Source organism: Pelodiscus sinensis, chromosome 23 (genome assembly GCF_052426305.1).
Source record: "Pelodiscus sinensis isolate ZL-2025 chromosome 23, ASM5242630v1, whole genome shotgun sequence".
NCBI classification, from domain to species: domain Eukaryota; kingdom Metazoa; phylum Chordata; order Testudines; family Trionychidae; genus Pelodiscus; species Pelodiscus sinensis.
The window spans coordinates 17,504,608-17,525,654 of record NC_143074.1 but is presented as its reverse complement, the minus strand read 5'-3'; the positions used below and the strand labels follow the sequence as shown (position 1 = coordinate 17,525,654).

Below are 21,047 nucleotides of genomic sequence, written 5' to 3'. Positions count from 1 at the left end.
CTAGCTGGCTTTTAAAAATGGCAGAGCCGGCTTTATGCTAATGAAGCCCGGGAAATTCAAATCCCGGGCTTCATTAGCACGTTCGGTATGCATACATTACCCCGCTAGTTCGAACTAGCGGGGTAGTGTAGACATACCCTCACAGATTATTGATTGATTATTACTGCCTAGTTGTATTTGCAACATCTGGTTGTATTTTCTATAATGGGTAGAAGCCCAGTCATGGGCCATGACACCACCATGGTGCTAGGTGAACAGAGGACAAAAAGATAGTCCCTGCCCCAAAGAGCTTACATCCCATTAACTGCCTACTCCCACCGTAAAATAAGTGATGCTTATTTGTATGATCATACCCTATGATTACAGTGAATCCTATCCAATATCATTTTATCAGTGCCAATACCCAGGGACAGACGCACACTAAAAACTCAAGAATAAAACTAGATCCCACCATAAATATGACAATTTTATTAAAATATAATACATATGAGTACAACTTAATGATTATAGGGATAAGGTTCACTGTTTGTAAACAAATATATTAAAAAGAGCACGTCTTTTTGTGATATAAAGTGCAGTTATGTTTCATTATTATGTACAATATGTCAGCATTATGATTTTTATAAGGCCTATGAAACTAAAGTTTGATTATAAGATAAAATTCTCTGAAAAAGTATACACCTACATATTACAAAAGGCTTTGGTTTGAGCTCATGTAATGAATGAAATTCAGCTCCCAACCACTATAAAGGAAATAAAGGCTAAAAAGCAGAGCTTGTGGGATGAATTATAAAACAGGTTCTAGGATCCTCTGCTAAGGCAAACATGACGGTGTTTTTAATTTCACGTGGCTGGCTCTTTGACAGTGTCAGTTTAAAGCGCGTGCAGACAAAAGACAATAAAGGAAAGCCCTTTCAAAACGAGTGAACGGTTGGAATGAGAGTGAATCAAATATACAAGATTCTATGTACAGCTTTTGAGAATCACATGCTACCAATATACAGTAGTAACAAAGCTTTCATGTCAGCTTCGAAACAAAATGTTGGTGCCGTTTCCCTCTGTTCTGAGGAATGTGAGGAGCAAGGTTTTGCCCCGGTGGAAGAAAACAGCCTGGTGGCACGTTTGTAGCACTTTTAACTCTTAACCAGACTGGTACAATGAGCTCTCAGTAAACCGTTAAGTCAAACCTGGGAGCATCACCCTGATGTCTGTTACTTCTGCCAAATGCTGGATGCTCAAAACGAGCCTACCCCTAATTCCTTCTGTCTCCAAGTGCTGAAGGCATTAGTCCAATCGCTCCCCTAGGAATGGGGTGCCCTACAGGACCTGCAACAGGCTTTGCTGTAATACCAGTGGCTGCAGAGATTCACTTTGATTGCCAAAGCGCAGTTCGTTCCCGCTTGGTCCTGACAGCTGTCATCTAGAGAAGAGAAACACATGTTGGCAAGCAGATGAGAGAGGTCAAAAGGCACCAGTGGGGAGAAATTACAGTCCAAGTTATTTTAGCTCACTTCTTCCCACGCACATTAACTCCTTGCCTCCTTGGCGGTTTTATTGCTCTGCAACCAAGGACCCTGTGTCTGGCGCTGTACACACATACAACATAAAGACAGCAATGTCTGAGTCAAAGTGCACATTTGAAATCTTGAGTGCAGCAGTAGGGTGGTAAAAAAATCAGAGGATGTAACCGGCGGAAGGACTGGAGGAGGCTCAAGCCAGTCCCATCAGGGTGCACCGCACAGTCGCTCTCGATACGGGGAGCTGTGGGGATCTTGGAGCATGTGGGAAAGTGGACAAATGAATGGGAACCCTCTTACAATGAGGCTGCTGAGCAGAGCCACGCTCCCTAACGGTCTCAGATGGCCAGAAGCACTTGCTGGTGCAGAAGAATCCCTCCCTGCTTGCTGGGTTTTTAGCACCCCCTTTGCCCCTCCATGCTGCCTTCCATCCCAGGGCCGTCAAGATCCTTACAAATCTCACAATGGGAGGCAGGCAACACCTTCCCCCCGTAACGGGGGCAGGGAGTAGCTGGAAAGGGGTTACCAGAGGTACCCAGAAAGTCTATGGCAGAGACAGGCCCGGAACCTGAATGTGACTCCCAGGTTTGTGCTTTTACTGCAGGACTATTCTTATTCCCCAATCCTATTAGTGAATTAGACCTGGATGCTCACTAAAGCGCACAGTTGCTTCGAGCCGCCAGAACATACTCAGATAATGAGGTGGTTACAAATCCTCCAGGACATTAGGAAACCAAAGTCATTAAAATAATGGCACCGATGAAACGTACTGGAACATTAGAGGGAATTCACCGAGAAACATGCCACCAGCGTTAGCGTTTGTCTTCAGGCCAGCATTTTAGTCCTTTGAAGCACACCAATTTCATTTAACAGGGCCGTCTGCAGGTTTAATGGCTGTGAGGAGCCATCTTATTTGGACATGGGCACCTGCCACCATTATGCCTTTGCTGGGCTGAATGCAGATTTTTTTTAGCTGGAAAAGATACAGTATAATAATACTGCTCTGAGACCTTGACTATATTTACATGGAAGGTCAAATTAAATACGCAACTCCAGCTACATTACTTGTGTAGCTGGAGTCTATGTATTTTAATTCAACTTGTGGTGCAGCCTCCCCACCAGGAGGTAGACAAGTACAAACGTTCCTGTCAACTTCTCTTACTCTTCATGATTCAAGGAGTACTGGCATCAACAGGGGTGCCCTCAGCATTTGATTTAGAGGGTCTTTACTAGCCCCACTAAATCAAACTCCGGAAGGTCGACTGCCACAGCGTCAATCTTCCTAGTAGTGAAGATGTGGCCTCGTATGACTAGGACTTCTGGTTCAACTGATAAACCTTGATAAAACATTCCACTACACAAACATGACATTGGTATTTAGGCAATAAACACCAGAAAAACATTGCAAAGTGTCTCCGTTCATTTTGGCTTCTCCCCTTTCCCAGTGCAGTTTATCAAGGGGCTCTCCCTGCATTCTAGCTGGTATCTAAGGGCTTGTCAAAAGGAGCAGTAAGGTAATGTACAGAGGTGTGAGTTCTAAAGTGTGATTGCTAAGGAGTGTTAATGTGTTAGGCATTAATTGGGCCTTTGTAGACCTTGCTGGTGTGCACTGGAAAGTGCCCTAGTACACGTTAATTTAGCATTGTTTGATACAGTACTACAGGTATAAACAAACAGATAAATCCAAAAGCCCCTGGGTTTTGGACATCTACACAGCCCTCAAAGTAGTTCAAACTAAACCCCACACTTAAATGAATAAAGGCAGAAAAATTCTGGACAAGCACCTTTCGTCAGGCACTTTCAGAGCACTTTATAAAAGTCAGTGTCATTATCTACATTTTCCAGAGAGGGAAACTGAGGCACAGATTGTTGCTCTGATTTGTCCAACATCACCCAGCTGTCCATGGCAGGGCCGAGACTAGAACCCAAGTGCCAGGGCTCTGGCCAATAAGTCAAACTAACTGTTTGCATCTTACTGCACGGTAGCTAGTGTTTCTCATGCATCTGTGCCAAGTCACTGTACAACTAATACACATATATTGCCACTGAAAAGCAGCCACCTCTGGGGTGGAGAGCAGCTACAAGGCATGGAACAAGTGCCCCCACTATGAGGGGATGTAATATGTTGGCCAGATCTCTTCCCTTTCCGGACGTGCCACAGGAGGGGAGAAAAGACTGCTCAGCACCTTAGAGGATCAATGCGCCTGAGAACTCACAGTGTGAAAATGGCTTATTGCAGTTTAGCTTAAGTCCCGTCCCATATAACATAAGCTGAACTGATACAAACCACTTTTAGCGCCGACTGTGGCCACATGGGGTTATACCAGTATAACTATACAGCTACGTCTAGACTGGCCCCTTCTTCGGAAGAGGCATGCTAATTTCTAACTTTGGAATAGGGAAAGCCGCGGGGGATTTAAATATCCCCCGGGGATTTAAATAAACATGGGCGCCGCTTTTTTTTCGGCTTGGGGAAAAGCCGGAAAAGCGCGTCCAGCCTGGCGCGATCCTCCGGAATAAAGCCCTTTTCTGGAGGATCTCTTATTCCTACTTGAAAGTAGGAATAAGAGATCCTCCAGAAAAGGGCTTTATTCCGGAGGATCGCGCCAGGCTGGACGCGCTTTTCCGGCTTTTCCCCAAGCCGGAAAAAAAGCGGCAGCCATGTTTATTTAAATCCCGCGGGGGATATTTAAATCCCCCGCGGATTTCCCTATTCCAAAGTTAGAAATTAGCATGCCTCTTCCGAAGAAGGGGCCAGTCTAGACGTAGCCTACCTGTGTAACTATATGGCTTTCACTATACCTGTGTAAATGGTAAAATTGGCCCATGTAGACAAGGCCTTAGTCTAACTCATCCACTATACATCTTAGCAACTTTGTCTGTCTGTGTGTCTGTCCGTCTGTGAGTCCATTTGTTCAAGAACACCTCAACAGCAAGAGCTGGGACCACCAAATTTGGCAGGCAGCTGCCGCTTATCATAATTTAAAGCACGGTCAAGGTTTGGTTGTGCCAGGACAATGGGATGTGCCTGGAATGTGATTGTTTCACATCAAACAGAAAGCGAGGGATGTCATCACAGGCACAGTTATACTGATAAGTGATCACAAGGGGGCCCTAGATGGCAGCCGCTGGATGGCAGCATGGCCCCCACCACTTGGTTTCTGGGAAACCAAGGTTAGGGACATCATTCCTGCCCTTCCTGGTTAATAGACATGGATGGACCTATCCTCATGAATTTATCTAGCTCCTTTTTAACCCTATCTTGGCCTTCACAATGTCCTCTGGCAAGGAGTTCCACAGGTTGCTTGTGTACCTGTTTTTTAGGGATTTGCAATGAAAACACAGCCCCAAACTCTGCCTTGGAGAGCTGATCTAGATTCTTTCTCCTCACCTGGTGGCTCAGTAGGGCAGGGCTGCAGGTCACAGGTTTGTTTACCCACAGGCTTCACAAGCGGGTCACAGCCACGAACAATATCTGTCCCCTGGTAGCACTTCACATCTCGCATTCGCACGCCAATGCCGCAGGTTTTGGTGCACTGGGGAACAGAGCAAGGGAGACATTGTTGGCAGAGGCAGCAGGTCCTCCGAGGGACGTGCATGGAGATGTCACCTAGAAATGCACCCTGGGCTTGGGGCGCACAGCGACTAACTCCTCCCCTTTCCTAGAGATTCCTCTCATGACTTCCCAGCGCAACAGTTTTCATGGGTGCTTTTGAATCAAATCTTCGGTGGTGGCTAGACCAAGCCAAAAACCTTCCCGACTTCCTCAGCACAGCACACGCGCCCTCCCTCTCTCCCCGCCGTCACCGTACAGAGCTGGGCACTGCTCTTCCATCCCACATCCGCAGCATCTAGGCCTTGCGTTGACCCTCTGCACCGAGGGGGGTGTCACTCCTGGGGCTGGTGTAGCCAAGGCGAGCAGCCCAGCAAGTCGGGCAACCTCCAGCCCCAATTTCCCAGCCCCTTTGGGATGTAGGATGAAACCGGGCCTGTGTCTCAGCTTGTCTTGTGTCGTTCTGAGTGCTGCGCGTGTGGGTACTGACGTGTGGTGGCAGTGCTAGGGAGGAATCGCAAGGGGATGATTCTAGATTACACCGACGCCTGGCTTTAGAAACTGAACTTAACAGGTGTCTGGCCCTCTTAGAGGAAAGGGCTAAAATACAATGAAAGGGGCCTGTGGTTCTGGATTTCCCTTTGAAGCACCCAACATACCTAGGCTAAGTCTACACTCGTGGGTTCTTGTGCAAGACCATCTTGCGCAAGAGTTCCTGTGCAAGAACTCTTGCACAAGAACACAGCCACACGGCCGTGTGCTTTTGCGCAAGAGAGGGCAGTGTGGATGCTCTATTGCGCAAGAAAGCTCTGGTGGCCATTTTAGCCATAGGGCTTTCTTGCGCAAGAAACCCCTACCACATGTCCACACTGCCCTCTTGCGCAAGAGCTCCTGCACAAGAGGGCTTCCACCTGTTAGAGAAGAGCGTAGCTCTTGCACAAGAAGCCCTCTCTCCCCACGCTTTACTGTAAATCTTCTCGCGCAAGAGCAGCTGGACTGTGTGGACGCTCTCAGGAAGAACATCAGTTATTGTGCAAGAACCCACCAGTGTAGACATAGCCCGATTGTGCTATTTAATGATGATAACAGCAAACATCTTGTGAGGCAGGTTGGGCTAAGACCCCACATGCCAGGCCCAGCTTTTGGGGTCTGGATAGTGGCCTCTGATTGAAAGACAAGAGCTGCCCTACAGCTGCCCCGGACAATCAGTCCGAACCAGAATCTGGTCCAGTTTTGAGTTTTCATACCATGAGGGAGTTGCTGTCAGGGCCCGTTTAAGGTCTTCATGGGCCTTAGGCACTCTCATAATCGTAGGCCTTAAATTAGATGATATATAAATATATAAGGGAGAAATGCCCTATTGCCTGTTTAATTGTATGTTATACCTGTATGTTGTTTGATTAAAGATAGCAAAGCATGAGTTTGATTTAGCAGTTTTCTAATTTTCAAGTCAATTATGATTTTTTTTTTTTTTTAGGCCCTACATTTCTTGTAGGCCCGAAATGTTTTCCTAGATCCTAGGCATTGTGCCTATTGTGCCTACTGGATAATCCGGCCCTGGTTGACTTGCTGCACGGTTTCCTGGAGTATATTGAGGGATTTCATACATGTTGTGCCCCAGAAAGAGCCCCGCTGACTGGTGCCCCCTATTTCACCACAGGCCAGGCCTCAGCAGGACAAACATCTCAGCACTGCTCTCTATCAGGGGGCCTCGACCTTGTGCCGCAGGGCTTCTCTTGAGGCTCGTGAGGTCAGCTCCCCCTCCATGAGCCCGTCAGGCGAGTGGGAATTCATACTAGCAGTAGCGACGTGGGGACATGGTTGGCTCCCTGGGGAACTGCCCCAAACCATTGCCACAGGGACAAGGTGGGTGAGATACAATCTTTTACTGCACCAACTTCCGTCGGCGGAAGGGCCCCGTTTTCTCGGTGGAGCGCGAAGGCTCGGCCCTTCCTCCCAGCAAGGTCAGCCCAAGCAGAGAACAGCAGGGATCAGCTTGACTGCAAACCCAGCAACGCTTTCCCCGTCGCTTAGTCAATCTCAGCTGCTGAGCCACGGGCAGAGCGCATGTCGGGAAGTGTATTACTGCTCCGAGGACCGCGTGCTGATCCCATTCTCTGCCAGTCCCCCTCCCTTTCACCACTCCCTCTGCTGTCCCGTTACACCGTTACTATGGCTGCCCCCAGGGGAACTGACAGCTGCCACGGCCCCCAGCACAAAGGGAGAGGAGTGGCTTTGTGTTCCTGAAAGGGGCGGGGTTTCTGGCAGAAGGGGCGGGGCTGAGGCAGCCAGCTGTCCATGCCCCACCCCTGAGAGCCTCACGGAGCATGCAGCATGCCGCTCCGGGCCCCTCTGAATCACTCGGCACCAGGGCAATTGTTCCTTTTGCCCTCTCTGCTAGCAGGTCTGGCTGCTCCTAAAGCCCAAGCCAGACTCTCACAGGCCTGTGCAAAAATAAGCGAATCGAGCCCCAAACCCTGCCTTGCCTCGCCGTTCTCCCCAAGCGCAGCGAGTGCCGGCTCAGGCAGCGAATGGCGCCCTCGGTATCGCTAGCCAAACCCTGATCAGCACTTGGCAATGGTGCTGCGTCGCGCCGGCTGAGCCATCGCCGGCCGGGCCATGGGAGCTCGCCTGGTGTGGTCCCTTTTGCGCTCCCTAAGGGCATGGGCAGCTCGTATGCGTCCTTCGCCGCGCCACACAGAGTGGGGAAAGAACCTGGCACTTGCCTAGCGGGGACATGGCTGGGGGAATGGGGGGGCGAGGTCCCCAAGGGTTTCTCTGTGGGCGAGCAGGTGTCATGCATTCCCACTGCAGCTATTCAAGCAGTCAAGCACCTGCCCATCTTTAGAGAGGAGATGGATGTAATGCCCATGAGAGGCGGCAGGGATTGGGGTCCTCAGGAACCTAGCAGGGAGGTGATCAAACCCACGGAGCCAGCGGGTAGAAGGGGCGTTTGAAAGTCTTGGCTCCAGAAAGAGCAGCCGCTTCCATGCTCCTCGGCGCAGCTGTGTAGGAAACGCGTGTCTCTTCCCTGTAGTCAGGTAAGTCGCCAGGCTCGGCAGAGGTTGCCAGCTTGGATGCCATGATGTTACTGAGCACTCGGCTATGGCTTCCTAGAACTCATGGCACTTTGTGAGGGTACTGCTGTCCTCATTTTACAGACAGGGAAACTGAGGCACAGAACAGGGAAATGACCTCCCAAAGCTAATGCAGCAAAGGTAGGAACAGAACCAAGGTCTCTTGGCTCCTAATCTGGTGCCCTGTCCGCTAGAGCAGCGTTTCTTAAACTTTTTAAAACCGAGGAACACCAAACAATAATTTTTTTTTAATGTGGAACACCAAGGATTCTATGTTGAGCAAAAAAAAAAAAAAAAAAGTCGCCTGCCCCTTTAAGGGTGGCCATTTTGAACTCTGTTCTCCGCAGCACACCTCTTTCAGAAACACTGCGCTAGAGCTGCCTGCTTCTCTCCTGAGCGATGCTTCCTCTCATCCATTAGTCCCCTGCTGTTGCCAGTTGACCTGCCACCCCGGAATACACCCTAGCCCTCAGCAGCCCCAGTTCCAACAGGCTGCACTTTACCTCAGACCAGGGGGTCGTGTACCACTTGAAGCAAGGCCGCTCAAAGCAGGTGGTTTCTTCTATGGGCTTCTTGGTGACGTCACAGTCGGTGGGGTTCCGCGTTTTGATTTTCCCGTTGACGATCTCCAAGCACAGCACGATCCTCTTCTTCACCCCCCGGCCGCACGTGGTGTTGCACTGCCACGGGCGGAAGCCAGACAAAGAGAGACACCAGCGTAAAGAGTGGGAGAAATGGCTGCTGTCCTGTGACCTCAGGCAGAGCAGCCCCAAGGGCAGTGGCCCCTGCCTGGCCCCAAGGGAGACGTTTCTCTCACTGCTGCACCGCCGAGAGGAGAACGCCTCCACGCAGCCACTAGGCTGCCAGGGTCCCACTCAGGCCCTGCCCCACCTACTGCCGGCAGCACCGGGGAGCAGGGGACGGAGTCGCACCAGTTCTAGCAAGGAAGCCCTCTGGGCGTTAACACCCCCCTCGGGGAGCCTGAGGCCTCGTTCCCTGGTATGGACGGGCCGGCTGACCCCACCGGCTGAGTTGGGTCGGCCCTTACCCTCTCCCAGTCCTGTGCCAGCCAGTGGGTGGGGCAGTTCTTGTCCCCACAAGGGTGGATCGCAAGCGGCTTGGTCTCCAGGTTGCACTGGGCTTCTGGCACCACCCGGCCGTCGCTGGTTTTACAGTACACGTGCCGGATCATCCTCCCTTGCCCGCAGCTGCCGCTGCACTGAAACGGAAAGAGCAGAGAAGTGCTGGTGAGTAGGGGGAGGAACCAAACACCCCACGTTCCTGCAAGCAGCCCCGCTCCCTTCTTCAAACACACAGCGGTTGGGACGTCCTTCATGAAACCCTCTTCTGGCCTGGCCCATAGCACAGTGGGCAGGAATCCTGCAGGGACAGCAGCCAGGAGCTCTGAACTCAGGCTCCAAGGAGACTGCCTCCTTTGCCCCTCCTTGGCGGTCGGCCTGGGGGCCCTTTATGGTGTCCTGAACACCCCACAAAATCTTGGCCAGAGCGCTTAGGTGATTTTCCCATGGCTATACAGGGAGCTGGTGGCAGAGCCCACAGCCTGACCGACAAAACCAACTTCCGTACAAAACCAGCCCCCGGCACGGACTGTAGGTGAACTCAGCCAAGAAGCTTCTACCCGTGAGCCAAGGTCTCCACATCTCTGGCCAGGACCATTTTATTTTCAAACGTGAGGCAACGGATGGGCATATGCACCTGACCCGCCAGACCCTGCCAGCCCTGCTCATGGTGCGGCCCACAGTGGGACAACAGGGAGCAAGGCAGAGTATGGCACAGACTGAGAGGCCTGGTTGTCAATGCAACCTGGGGAGATGCTGTTTGGGTCACCCCTAAACTCGTCTCTAGTCACCAGCAGGAGACAGGACACCAGGCAAAGTGTTCTGCCTTCAGTAGAGGAAACAGGTGGCAGCTTTCAAAGAGAGGATAAAAAAATCAGGTAACTGGTTCTCTGCATTTAAGGGGGGGGGAATGCCCCTCACAGGTATTGTCTAGAGCTATATTTTAAACACCCAGCGCGCCTCACGTTCTTTTGTTGAAGTTCTTTAAGGAGATGCACTACCTCGCCGAGTGCAGCTGTTGCCATGGAGATCATTTATTTTTAGACAATGCCAATGACTCAAAATCAGTGTAAAAATAGCTCGGGAACAAGGTCCACGTGACACAAATACACGACACCTTTTTTTTTTCCAGAAAGTTTTTTTTCCCAGGGGGATACGGCGGAGGGTTGTTTTGAAATCGCATGAACGTTGACGACGTCGAGCAAAGATTATACCCAGGGCAGGCTGAGAGACCCTGTGACCTTCCTGCATTGGATAGCAAATGCTAAAGGTCTCCAAGAGTCTCAGGATTGGCTCCAGCCTCCTACGTCTCACCTGGATGGGGAAATCTTTGTGCTGGAGGAAGCAAAATGAGGGTCTAGATCATTAGTATGGCTCTTTAACCTGAACCCTGCATCAAAACACTCCTAAACTAAGAGGAAGTTTGGCTGTGGAGCAGAACTTTGCAACGGGACCAGCCAAGATGTTAATGACGGGCTTTCGCTTGTGCATGGAGGAGGCAGCGCATCAGCAGTGCATCTCTCCCTTAACTGAACATCACAACAACGCTCGGGAAAGGGCTTGGGGAAAGGATCCCACCTCCAGAAGGGGAGCAGCTAACAGCGATGGGGTCACGGCTCCCAGCCCTGTAGCCTGCTTCACACCGGCACTTTCCAGTGCTGTAACTTGTAGCACTCAGGGGCGTATGGGGGAGGTGTTTTTTCACACCCCTGAGCCGGAAAGTTACAACACTGTAAAGTGCCAGTGTCGACTTAGCCACTGTGAGAATGTGTCCGGACTGTCTTGCTCCCGCAGGGCATTCTGGGCCACGAAGAGCATTTCCCGGGCCAGGGTGCCCAGACATCGAGTGGAGAGGTTTGGCTCTTGCCACTCCTATGTGACTCCTCCATCACGGATGGGCTCTGAATGCTGGTACCCTGCCCTCTCCAGCCAGAAGGGGGCGGGCCAAGAAACATTTCCAGCACAGAGCGCCTTACAGTCATCCGGAGGGTAACCCTCCCATCAGCACTCCGGTGAGGAAAGAGTTACACTGACCACGCACTACTGTTGGGAGGCAGTGTGGTCTAGTGGTCAGAGGGGCAGCTTGAGACTCAGGAGACCAGGAATCTCGTCCTGCTTTAGTCACTGCACACGGTGTCGCCACCACGTCCCTGAGGTTCCTCATCGGTAAAGTGCAGCTGACGATGCCTGAGCCCTTGTGAAGGGCTTTGGAGCCCTGCAAAGCCTTCCTAACCCTGCCCTGCAGTCAGGGCTGAAGGACAGCTCCCTCCTGCTGCCACTCCACTGAGTCCTCACCCCCGGTGGCAGGAAAGGTCTGTGACTGCGCATTCGGGCTCAGATTCCCACTCGCCTGCTGTAACCATTAGACCTCAGATAACAGGGGAAGGAAAGGGGAGGGTCTTTGCCCTTCTCCTGTCTGAGACGCGGGGGGGGGGGGGGTAGGTGTAGTGAGAAGGGGACAGTTGGGAGGGCCCCGACTTCAGGTGGGTGAGCAATGGGGGGAGGGGAGGCGATCAGGAGGGATTAGGCCACCTACCTCCCAGCCGGGCTTGAAGTGGGGGATGGACATGCTGGCCAGGAGACCCTGGGCCACAGGGACGCAGCCGGAGAGCAGAGTCCACCTGCAGGGGCTCGCCCTGTTCCGCCAGCCTGTCACTCCAGCCCGAGTGCAGGTTCTAGCCCTGTTCCTCCTGCTCCCGGCTGGAGCCCCAGCAGACACAGTAGAGCAAGCCCTCATCCCCTCCCCCTGGCTGGAACTCCTGGCCGAGCAGGGTAAGCCCTGAGCCCCCATCTCGCTCCCCAGGTGGGCTGCTGGACCGGGGGGGCACTAGGGGAGCTGAGGGGTGGGCCTGGCTGTGCAGGCACTCTGGCTCACGGTGGTTATGTCCCTCAGCCAAACTCGCTCCCTGGGGCAGCAGAATTTAGCCTGTGGACCGCCAATGGAGCATGGCCACCTCCTCCCCCGCAAGCAACTGATGGACTAGGATCCTTCGCCCCCAACGCCTCCCCCCCTCCCCCTGAGGTCACTCACCGGTCCCCAGTCAGACACGGTCCACTGCCGGTCGCAGGGGGGCCCGGTGCAGTTCTTCTCAGCCAGCGGCTTGGTGTTCACGTCACACAGTTTCTCGTCTTCCGAGCACCGGATGTCCCTGGTCACCACGCTCCTCTCGCCGCACCGCGCCGCACACTGGTGGGGCACAGAGTGGAATGGTGATAGAAATGTAGCCGTGTTAGTCTGGGGTAGTTGAAGCAAAATACAGGACAATTTAGCACTTTAAAGACTAACAAGATGGTTTATTAGGTGATGAGCTTTCGTGGGCCAGACCCGCTTCCTCAGATCAAACAGTGGAAGAAAGTAGTCACAACCATATATACCAAAGGATACAATTAAAAAAAATGAACAAATATGAAAAGGACAAATCACATTGCAGAACAGGAGGGGGATGCAGGGGGGGGGGGAAGGAATGGGAATGAGTGGAACGGGCCAGCATCAGCAGCGTCCAGGGGCAGCCCCAGCCACGGCTACTTTCTGCTTTCGCCCCCCCACCAGGGAGGAGGCCCTCGTGGCCCTGGCAGCAGCCAAGGCAATTGGTTTAAGGTATCACTTATGCTGGCCTTCTCCTTCCCTCTCCCCCCTACCCTCTTCACATGAAACTTCCGAAAAATGCAGGGAAAGCGTTTGTATTGTTCTGCTTGTAAAACATGACACAGCAAAGCCCGGTGCTGCACCGGGGGACCAGTTCGAACGTCTGGGATGGGTTACATCCTGCCCTCTTGGGAAACACAGGCAGGGCCGGGAGTGGCACAGGTCCTCTCCATGGGACACACAGGCTCCCGAGCACGTAGGCAGCTGGCCTTCTAACTTACTGGCCCCGTGCACAGTATCTTCAAGGGGGCAAAATGCCTGGGTTGGCGGGCACAGCCAACCAGCCAGTCCACTAGCTGGCTGCTGTCCAGGAAGCACTTTGCTCCTATTCGGGGGGGCAGCAAAGATTGCACTGAAATACTCACCTTGGCCCACCTTCAAATCCTGCTCTGGGAGGCCAGTTTTGCTCTCAGCTCCATCAGTGCAACCCCATCCCAATTACAGTCATGCAGCGATTAACGCACGTGGCACTGAGAGCAAGACGAGGCCCGAAAGCCCACAGTTTTCAACCACCAATGTGCCCTCCAATTTTTTTCCATCCATATGCAGAATAAATTTTGCCATATGCACCAAGACATGAGTGGATGTGCACCATACATCTATCCTCACACACCCCATCTATCCACTCATCTATGTACCACCGAACACCCTACCTACCTACCTACCTATCTATCCTCAAACACCCTATCCATCCATCCGTCCATCCATCCATCTATTGATCCATTTATCCCCACACATCCCATCTATCCACTCATCTGTGTATTACTGAACACCCTACCTACCTACCTATCTATCCTCAAACACCCTATCCATCCATCCGTCCGTCCATCCATCTATTGATCCATTTATCCCCACACATCCCATCTATCCACTCATCTGTGTATTACTGAACACCCTACCTACCTACCTATCTATCCTCAAACACCCTATCCATCCATCCGTCCATCCATCCATCTATTGATCCATTTATCCCCACACATCCCATCTATCTACTCATCTGTGTATTACTGAACACCCAACCTACCTACCTACCTATCTATCCTCAAACACCCTATCCATCCATCCGTCCGTCCATCCATCTATTGATCCATTTATCCCCACACATCCCATCTATCCACTCATCTGTGTATTACTGAACACCCTACCTACCTACCTATCTATCCTCAAACACCCTATCCATCCATCCATCCGTCCATCCATCTATTGATCCATTTATCCTCACACACCCCCATCTATCCACTCATCTATGTATCACCGAACACCCTACCTACCTATCTATCCTCAAACACCCTATCCATCCATCGATCCATTTATCACCACACATCCCATCTATCCATCCCCAAACACTCTCTCTCTCTCTCTCTCTCTCTCTCTCTCTCTCTCTCTCTCTGTCTTCATCATCATCACAAGCCAGTTTGGCCCCCTGTTTCAGTTGCAGGGCCAAATTAGATTAGCATTGCTGCTGGCTGAAAGAGAGATGTCTCAGCAATCCAACTCTAACACACACTGGAGGAGTAGGTGGAAGTCTGTACCACACACCACTTCGATTTGCTAAGCCGGTCAAACTACACCCTCAGCATGTGTACAGTGAGCTCCTCTCTACTGACCTGGAAGTCAAAACAGCCTACAAAATCAAAGAACCCGACAGGTTTTCCACTGCAGAGCACTGCGGAGAAAAAGCTACTTACCACTGGCACTCCTTTTAATAGCACCACCCAGAGGCATTTCATGTCTGGTCTGGGAGAAAAAGGGTCAAATGATCTGCTGGTGTAAACTGATGCCGTTTCATCGAATTCAGTGGAGTTAGGCCAATTTGCACCAGGAGAGAATTTGTCTCAATTGGTGCTGGTTTGGGCTTAGAAAGGGGCCTGGATAAATTTGTGAGCAATAATATATATTAGTTTTTGCTCTGAAGTATGAATTTTGGCTTTTCTTAGGAATATATCATATATAATAAATATATAATATATAATTAATTAATATATATGCCTAAGAAAAAACAAAACTCTTTCTTCAGACCAAAAACTAATCAGTGCCCAGTCAGGAAGGAAATTATTCTCCTTCCCACGTGCAGCAAGGCATCATTGTCCGGCTGTGTTATGGGGTTACTGAGACATCTTCCGACACATGAGTTCCCGGCCACTGAGCAAGGCGGGATATCTGACTCACTGCCCAGCTATCTGAACTAGAAGGGCAAACTCCGTGCTTCCTTAGGATCCTTGAGCAGTTCGACTTTGCTGTTTTTCACTCCGGGGCAGAGGGACCGATATGGTGACATCAGAAAACAAAACGTAAAGAGTTCGGGATGATTTTCCAGCAGTGTGAGAGAGCATGACTGTACTTAGGCACGTGTGTTTTACACATTTACTGAGAACCCTAGATCTCGTCTCTATGACTTTGGTGCAAACCCAAACCTTTTTTGGGTCGGGGGCCACTGACCCAGAGAAAGATCAGCCAGAGGCTGCACACAAGTGGGAAGAAAAAAAATCACTAATGTGGCCCCTGACTGAGAAGGAGAAAGATACTCTCCACTTGCACGCCAGAGTTTAGAGAGGGGCCTACCACAGGTTCCCCAATGCTGGGGGGGAGACCCAAGCCTTGGGGCCCAAATCCAGGCAAACCAGGGGCCGCATCCAGCCTCCGGGCCATAGGTTCTCCATCCCTGGTGTAAACCCATAACAACTCCACTAAAATGAATGGTGTTATTCCAGATTGACCCGGAGATCAAAATCTGGCCCTGGGGACCCCTCAAAGAAAGAACACTGGTTTTATCACTGGTTTGATGTTAGAAAGTTAAATACTGGCATGCTGGTGGATATTCTCTGGCACTCAACAGGGTGGAGTGGTTGTCAAGGAATTCAAAAGATCCATACTGGAGGAGACAGCAAAATATCTAGGAGGCCTAAGCGACGGACGCAGCCTGACAATGATTTCACAGCTGAAAACATTCCAGAATGCCTCTGACGTGTCACAGAGGTGTTTACATGGGAACTGGCGAGCTAAGCTGCTATATTCCCTGGCCATTGTGCTGCTGAACCAGATTCCTGTGGGAGAAAAGGCCTCTTGCTTAGGACCCAGACTCAAAATCTAAAACGCTGGCAGGAGCCAGAGATGAACTCAGGCTGGAGGTCCGGTCTGGGGTCATCTCTGGGCGTCCAGTACCAGACCACCAGACATAGACCCGCCCTCACTTCACCCCCCGAATGCCCGCTATAGGCGTTCTAGGGGTGGGGTGCTGCTGCCCCCAACACCCGCCCTCCCAGTTCTCCGGGGCTGGAGAAGCTGGGCAGGGCGGGGCTTCACCAGAAGGGATGGGGCTGGAGGTGGGGTTGGAGCCTTGCCTCCCCCAGCCCTGCCTTCACCAACCACCCTGTTTGCAAAGGAGACACAAAACCATCGCCATTGGGAAGCGAGAGAGGGCTTGGGAGGATTTACCCAAGCCATGTCTTGTGAGGTACAGAGAGAAGCACTGTAGAAACACTTTAACTCCAAGACCCTATTTGCATCCTGGCCTCATTCAAATGCGTCCCCTGGCACACCATCGATGACACAGTAGCTAAAATGCCAGTAGCTGGTCTGCAGAAATCCTCTTGCAAGCCCACGCCAGGGGTAGGTTTTAAGAACAAAGCTGAGATAGTCATGGCCTATGTAGGACTGCAGTGGATTTACATCTCAGGGATTCACATTTACAGCTCTACAGCCCCTTATTTGGGGATCCGGAATCAAGGCCAGGAGAAACTAGCAATCACGTACTAGCATGTGGGGCTGACCCTCATCACTGTCGCCTGCTTTCTCTCTACAAGCTGCCAGCTCTTTTCAGGGGGCTTACCTCAGACCACTCAGACATTTCCCACTGAGGCCCACACGCTGGGTTCTTGCAGATTTTGCGTTCATCCGGCCGGGTAATATCGGCAGATTCACACAGATCGCTGTAGACAGAGCTGTCAAAACCAGGAGAGATCATCTTCCAGCATCGGACGATGCGAAACTGGTACCCTTCCCCGCAGGTCCGGGAACATTCACTCCAGCTACTCGTCTCCCACCTGCCAGGAAGAGAGAGAGAGAGAGATTCCAACTGGAGTATTCACATTCTGACTGGGAGACGCGCAGTAGGTCTGAGCTTAATAGTGAGTTAGGAAAGCAGTATTATATGATGGTTACCGGAGCTCACCAAAGGTTCTTCAAGGCTATTTTAGTGACTTCTTCCATGCAATAGGCACATTCTGTAACAGGGCTGCAAATGTCTCAGCTGTATCCATACAAGGTAGGATTAGGTGATGCTGTGCATCCATCTCCTAATATTTCACCCTGGAGTCCTGAGTTCACAGGGACTGTAAGATGCACAAACACTACCACAACAAACACCACCTCAAAACCTTTAGCCCTGGTCTACACTAGGGCTTTATTTCAAAATAATCCCCCTTAGGTCAAATTTATAAGCAGAGCGTCCATGCCACCAAGCCAATTATTCTGAAATAACAGGCCACTTCATTCGAAATCTGTACTCCGGCTTTTCATCAGGACTAATGCTAATTCTTAAATAGTTACTTCAAAATTGCGGTAGTGAGGATGCTCCAGTGCCGCTATTTTGAAATAACCAGTCCCCAGAGTAATTCCAACTAATTACGCCCTAGTGCTTTCTAGGGCTCTAAGTCCAAGTTAGTGCATCCACATTAATGGAGCCTGCCTCACACTCATTTCAAGGCTTCCCCGTAGTGAGGACATGCTATTTTGAATTTGTTAACTTGGGAATGATTAAATCAAATTTAGTAATTTTGAAATCATTTCCTAATGTAGACGTGGTCTTAGAGAGCCAGGCAGTTCCACGTGAGAATGACCAATGTGGTCTCAGTCTCACCCTAAAAGGACACAAAACGTTTCCACACACTTGGCTAGTTCAGAAGTTGGAAGGGAAACCCGTTACTGTTGTGGACCAATGCATCCATAGGCAAGCGTGTGCATTCCCCACATACACCCACCATTGATATCATCGCCTTCAAAAGCACCAATAATTGCCCCAAGCGGAAAGAAAATCATATATATAGTATCCCAGTGTCTGAGAGTCTGTAATGCCGAAATACTGGCTGTTCCCTCTGGGGGGCGTTGTTGCCTCCCTGGCTGTTCCCTCTGGGCAACGCTATTGCCTGAGTCACGTACTTCGCCTCCTGCCATGGCGCTTGGCTGACTTCTGCGCCGCTCAGCCAGGCCGCCGCGTGGGAGCAAGTGGTGCAAGCAACTGTTTGGGCTCTGCGGTCCCCTAAGTGAGAGGCAGGAGGGGGAGGAGAAGAGAAAGAAAGAGACAGAGAGAGAGGCAGGAGGTGGAGGAGAGCTGAGACAGAGAGACGGGGAGACAGTAGGAGGGGGGAGAGAGAGAGAGAGAGAGACGGAGCTGGAGCGAGAGACCGGAGGCTCAAGAGAGAAGACTGACATGGAGTAGAGACCTGAAAATCCTCTCTTATGATGGGCTAATTGGCTAGTATTTGAAGAAATGTCAAAAACGGGAGAAATAAACCGATCACAAACCTCATTATTAAACAAGCCTTGAGATTTCTCTCTGGAAGGCAATAGGAGGTGGAGAGAACACAGACTCTCTTATTTTGCCGTGGGGTACACTTAGAAGAGCTGCCTAGGTTACATGCTCCCTTACCTGCTATCAGACACGACCTTTACGGTTTTCAAAAGCTACCAGAGGCCTAATGCATTTACCTCAGTTTTAACTCCACTGACTTCAGAAGTCAGTGCCTGGCTAATCTGTTTGATTGGCTACATAGACACACGCACAAAACAGCACCAAGCAATGAGTATAGCACCACTGTGGTGCTGCAGGTATTCTGACGAAACCTGCTCTGCTTTGCACATAAACATCTACCCATTAGGAAAGTGGGGGGAACAGAAGTGACTCTTGAGCAGTGACTTTCAACTGATGGCTCACAGTCCCTGGGGCAGAGGGTCAGGAAGGCAACCAGGTCGTCACATGGTATTGGAAACGTGCTCTTCTCCCCCCACGCACCTGCGCACACACCCACACGCCCCATTATTGCTCAAGATCAAGAATTTTCCATCAGCCTCTTGAATCACACACGCAAAGTAATTGTCCGGGCTCAACATTTGTACTCTGCTTTTATCATAAATGTTGATAGGGTTGCAAAAAGGTTTGACTTCCAATAAGAATGGCCAATCTGAAAAAGTCAAGCAATATGGATCTAGCACATGGAAGTCACCTAGCAAACAAGTCACCATGCTTGGTGCACACTCTAGGGGTCACACTTTTGCTTCAGGACATAAGCTCCAAAAAAGAATTTGGATGCCATGAGCAGAGAAGTTCTAGACTCTGCACACTTAGGCCTTGTCTAAATTTACCCAGAGATTGACAGTCTGGAGATTGATCTTCCAGGCATTCAATTTAGTGGGTCTAATAAGGACCTGCTCAATCGAACGCTGACAGTGCCCCTGTTGACCCCAGTTCTCCATAGGGCCACAAGGAGTAAGGGAAGGTGATGGGAGAGTTTCTCACATTGACCTGCAGTGAGGCCACTGGAGAAATTCAGTTTAAGGTACTTCGACTCCAGCTGCATTAGTCTCATAGCTGAAGTTGTGTATCTTAAATCAAATTTCTCCCCCAGTGTAGACCTGGCCTTAGCAGTGCCACCCATATGCAGAGGAGACACTGAACCATTTAGAAAGACATGGGCACAGTAGGGTGGGTAAACATGACCTCAACATCTCAAGTCCAGAGAGGTTTTTCCCTGGAAAAGGGGAGCGTACTCCCTGTATTCCTCTTCAAATACAACAAACCCAGCAACAAATGTCAAAATGCTAAACTTCCCCTTTTGATGTATATGCAGACCTCTGACACTGCTCTGGACTGGTTTTGTGCTGTTAGAGCAACAAGGCACTATTACGGAATGTGCATCATATAATTTTGCTCCTTTTCACTTTGTGCCAGCTATAGCACAACAAATAACATTTCTTTCCCTGCCTCTTTTAGCCCTTTTCCCTTTGGGAGGCACTGATCTATCCCACCTATAACTTATGTTTCCAGTGAAACTAGAAAAGAACAAACCTTTTTTTAAAATTGTAATTTGAGATGGACCTAAGCCATGAAGTTTGAATCTGGATCGGAATCTCAGCTTCCCCACAACAGAAAGATCTTTGGATTTGGAGTCCATTGTAGAGGCAGATCCAAACCATGTAGTTCATATCTAGAGTCTGAACTTTCCCAAAGTTTGAAGACTCAAACCTTAGGGCTGTGTCTACACTGGCGTGATCTTGCACCAAAGCAGCCGCTTTTGTGCAAAAACATGCTTCCTGTCTACACTGGCGGGGAGTTCTTGCACAAGAACACTGACGTTCTAATCTGTGAAATCAGTGCTTCTTGCACAAGAACTATGATGCTCCCGCTCAGGAATAAGCCCTCTTGTGCAACTGTTATTGCGCAAGAGGCCAGTGTAGACAGGCAACATGAATTTCTTGTGCGAGAAAGCCCGATGGCTAAAATGGCCATTGGAGCTTTCTTGAGCAAGAGAGTGCTTACACTGGTACGGATGCTCTTGCACAAAAGCACATCTGTTGCGCAAAGGCACATGCCAGTGTAGATGTAGCCTAGAGATTTTATATGAACTGAATGCTGCTGTATTTCATTGTGCATTAGCATGATCGCTGATGCTAGCAAAGCTCTGGTCATGTAAACTTGTTGGCCAGTCTCAGAGGGATAGCTGCGTTAGTCTGTAACTTTAAAAACGAGTAGTCCTGTGGCACCTTAGAGACTAACAAAAATATATATGTATGGTATCGTGAGCTTTTGAGGGCAAAACCCACTTCATTAGATGAGCTGGAATGGAAACAACAGAAATCCAGAATTTATAACAGAAAAAGAAGGGGGGGGGGAGGAAAGGTGTCTGTCAATTGTAAAACTGGTTATTGGCCAAAGTACCTTCTCCTTACAAGAGTGAAGAGTCTAGGTAATACATCAACAGTAGCTATTGTTTGGGAGCAAGAATGAGTCCTTCCCAGCCAATCAACCATGTCACCTCAGAGGCAAGAACTCAGGTACAGGAAGGTTGACCCATCCCCTCACAAATGCCAATACTCCAAGGGTCAATAAACCATGTTTCAACCTAATTCACCATGATTCATCTGCCTCTGGCCAGTGAGTTCTCCTTCTCCCCCTTTTGC

The 21,047-nt window shown here is 50.3% G+C and overlaps 1 protein-coding gene across 6 annotated transcripts in view; it reads right to left on the bottom strand.

Moving 5' to 3' along the window:
• Positions 1-461: 461 nt before the first annotated feature.
• The window catches only part of ADAMTSL2 (ADAMTS like 2), a 58,595-nt gene continuing 38,009 nt past the window's right edge, over positions 462-21,047 (bottom strand). For 3 of the 6 annotated variants that reach the window (XM_075905164.2, XM_075905163.2, XM_075905169.2), the window contains 6 exons: positions 16,702-16,915; positions 12,258-12,413; positions 9,196-9,366; positions 8,651-8,827; positions 4,909-5,053; positions 463-1,420 (listed from right to left, as the gene is read on the bottom strand). In XM_075905164.2, coding sequence (XP_075761279.1) covers positions 1,302-1,420; positions 4,909-5,053; positions 8,651-8,827; positions 9,196-9,366; positions 12,258-12,413; positions 16,702-16,915 — 982 coding nt within the window. In that variant the 3' untranslated portion in view covers positions 463-1,301. Of the gene's footprint in view, positions 1,421-4,908; positions 5,054-8,650; positions 8,828-9,195; positions 9,367-12,257; positions 12,414-16,701; positions 16,916-21,047 lie in introns of all 6 variants that reach the window. The other 3 variants (XM_075905167.2, XM_075905168.2, XM_075905166.2) reach the window with 2 other exon arrangements.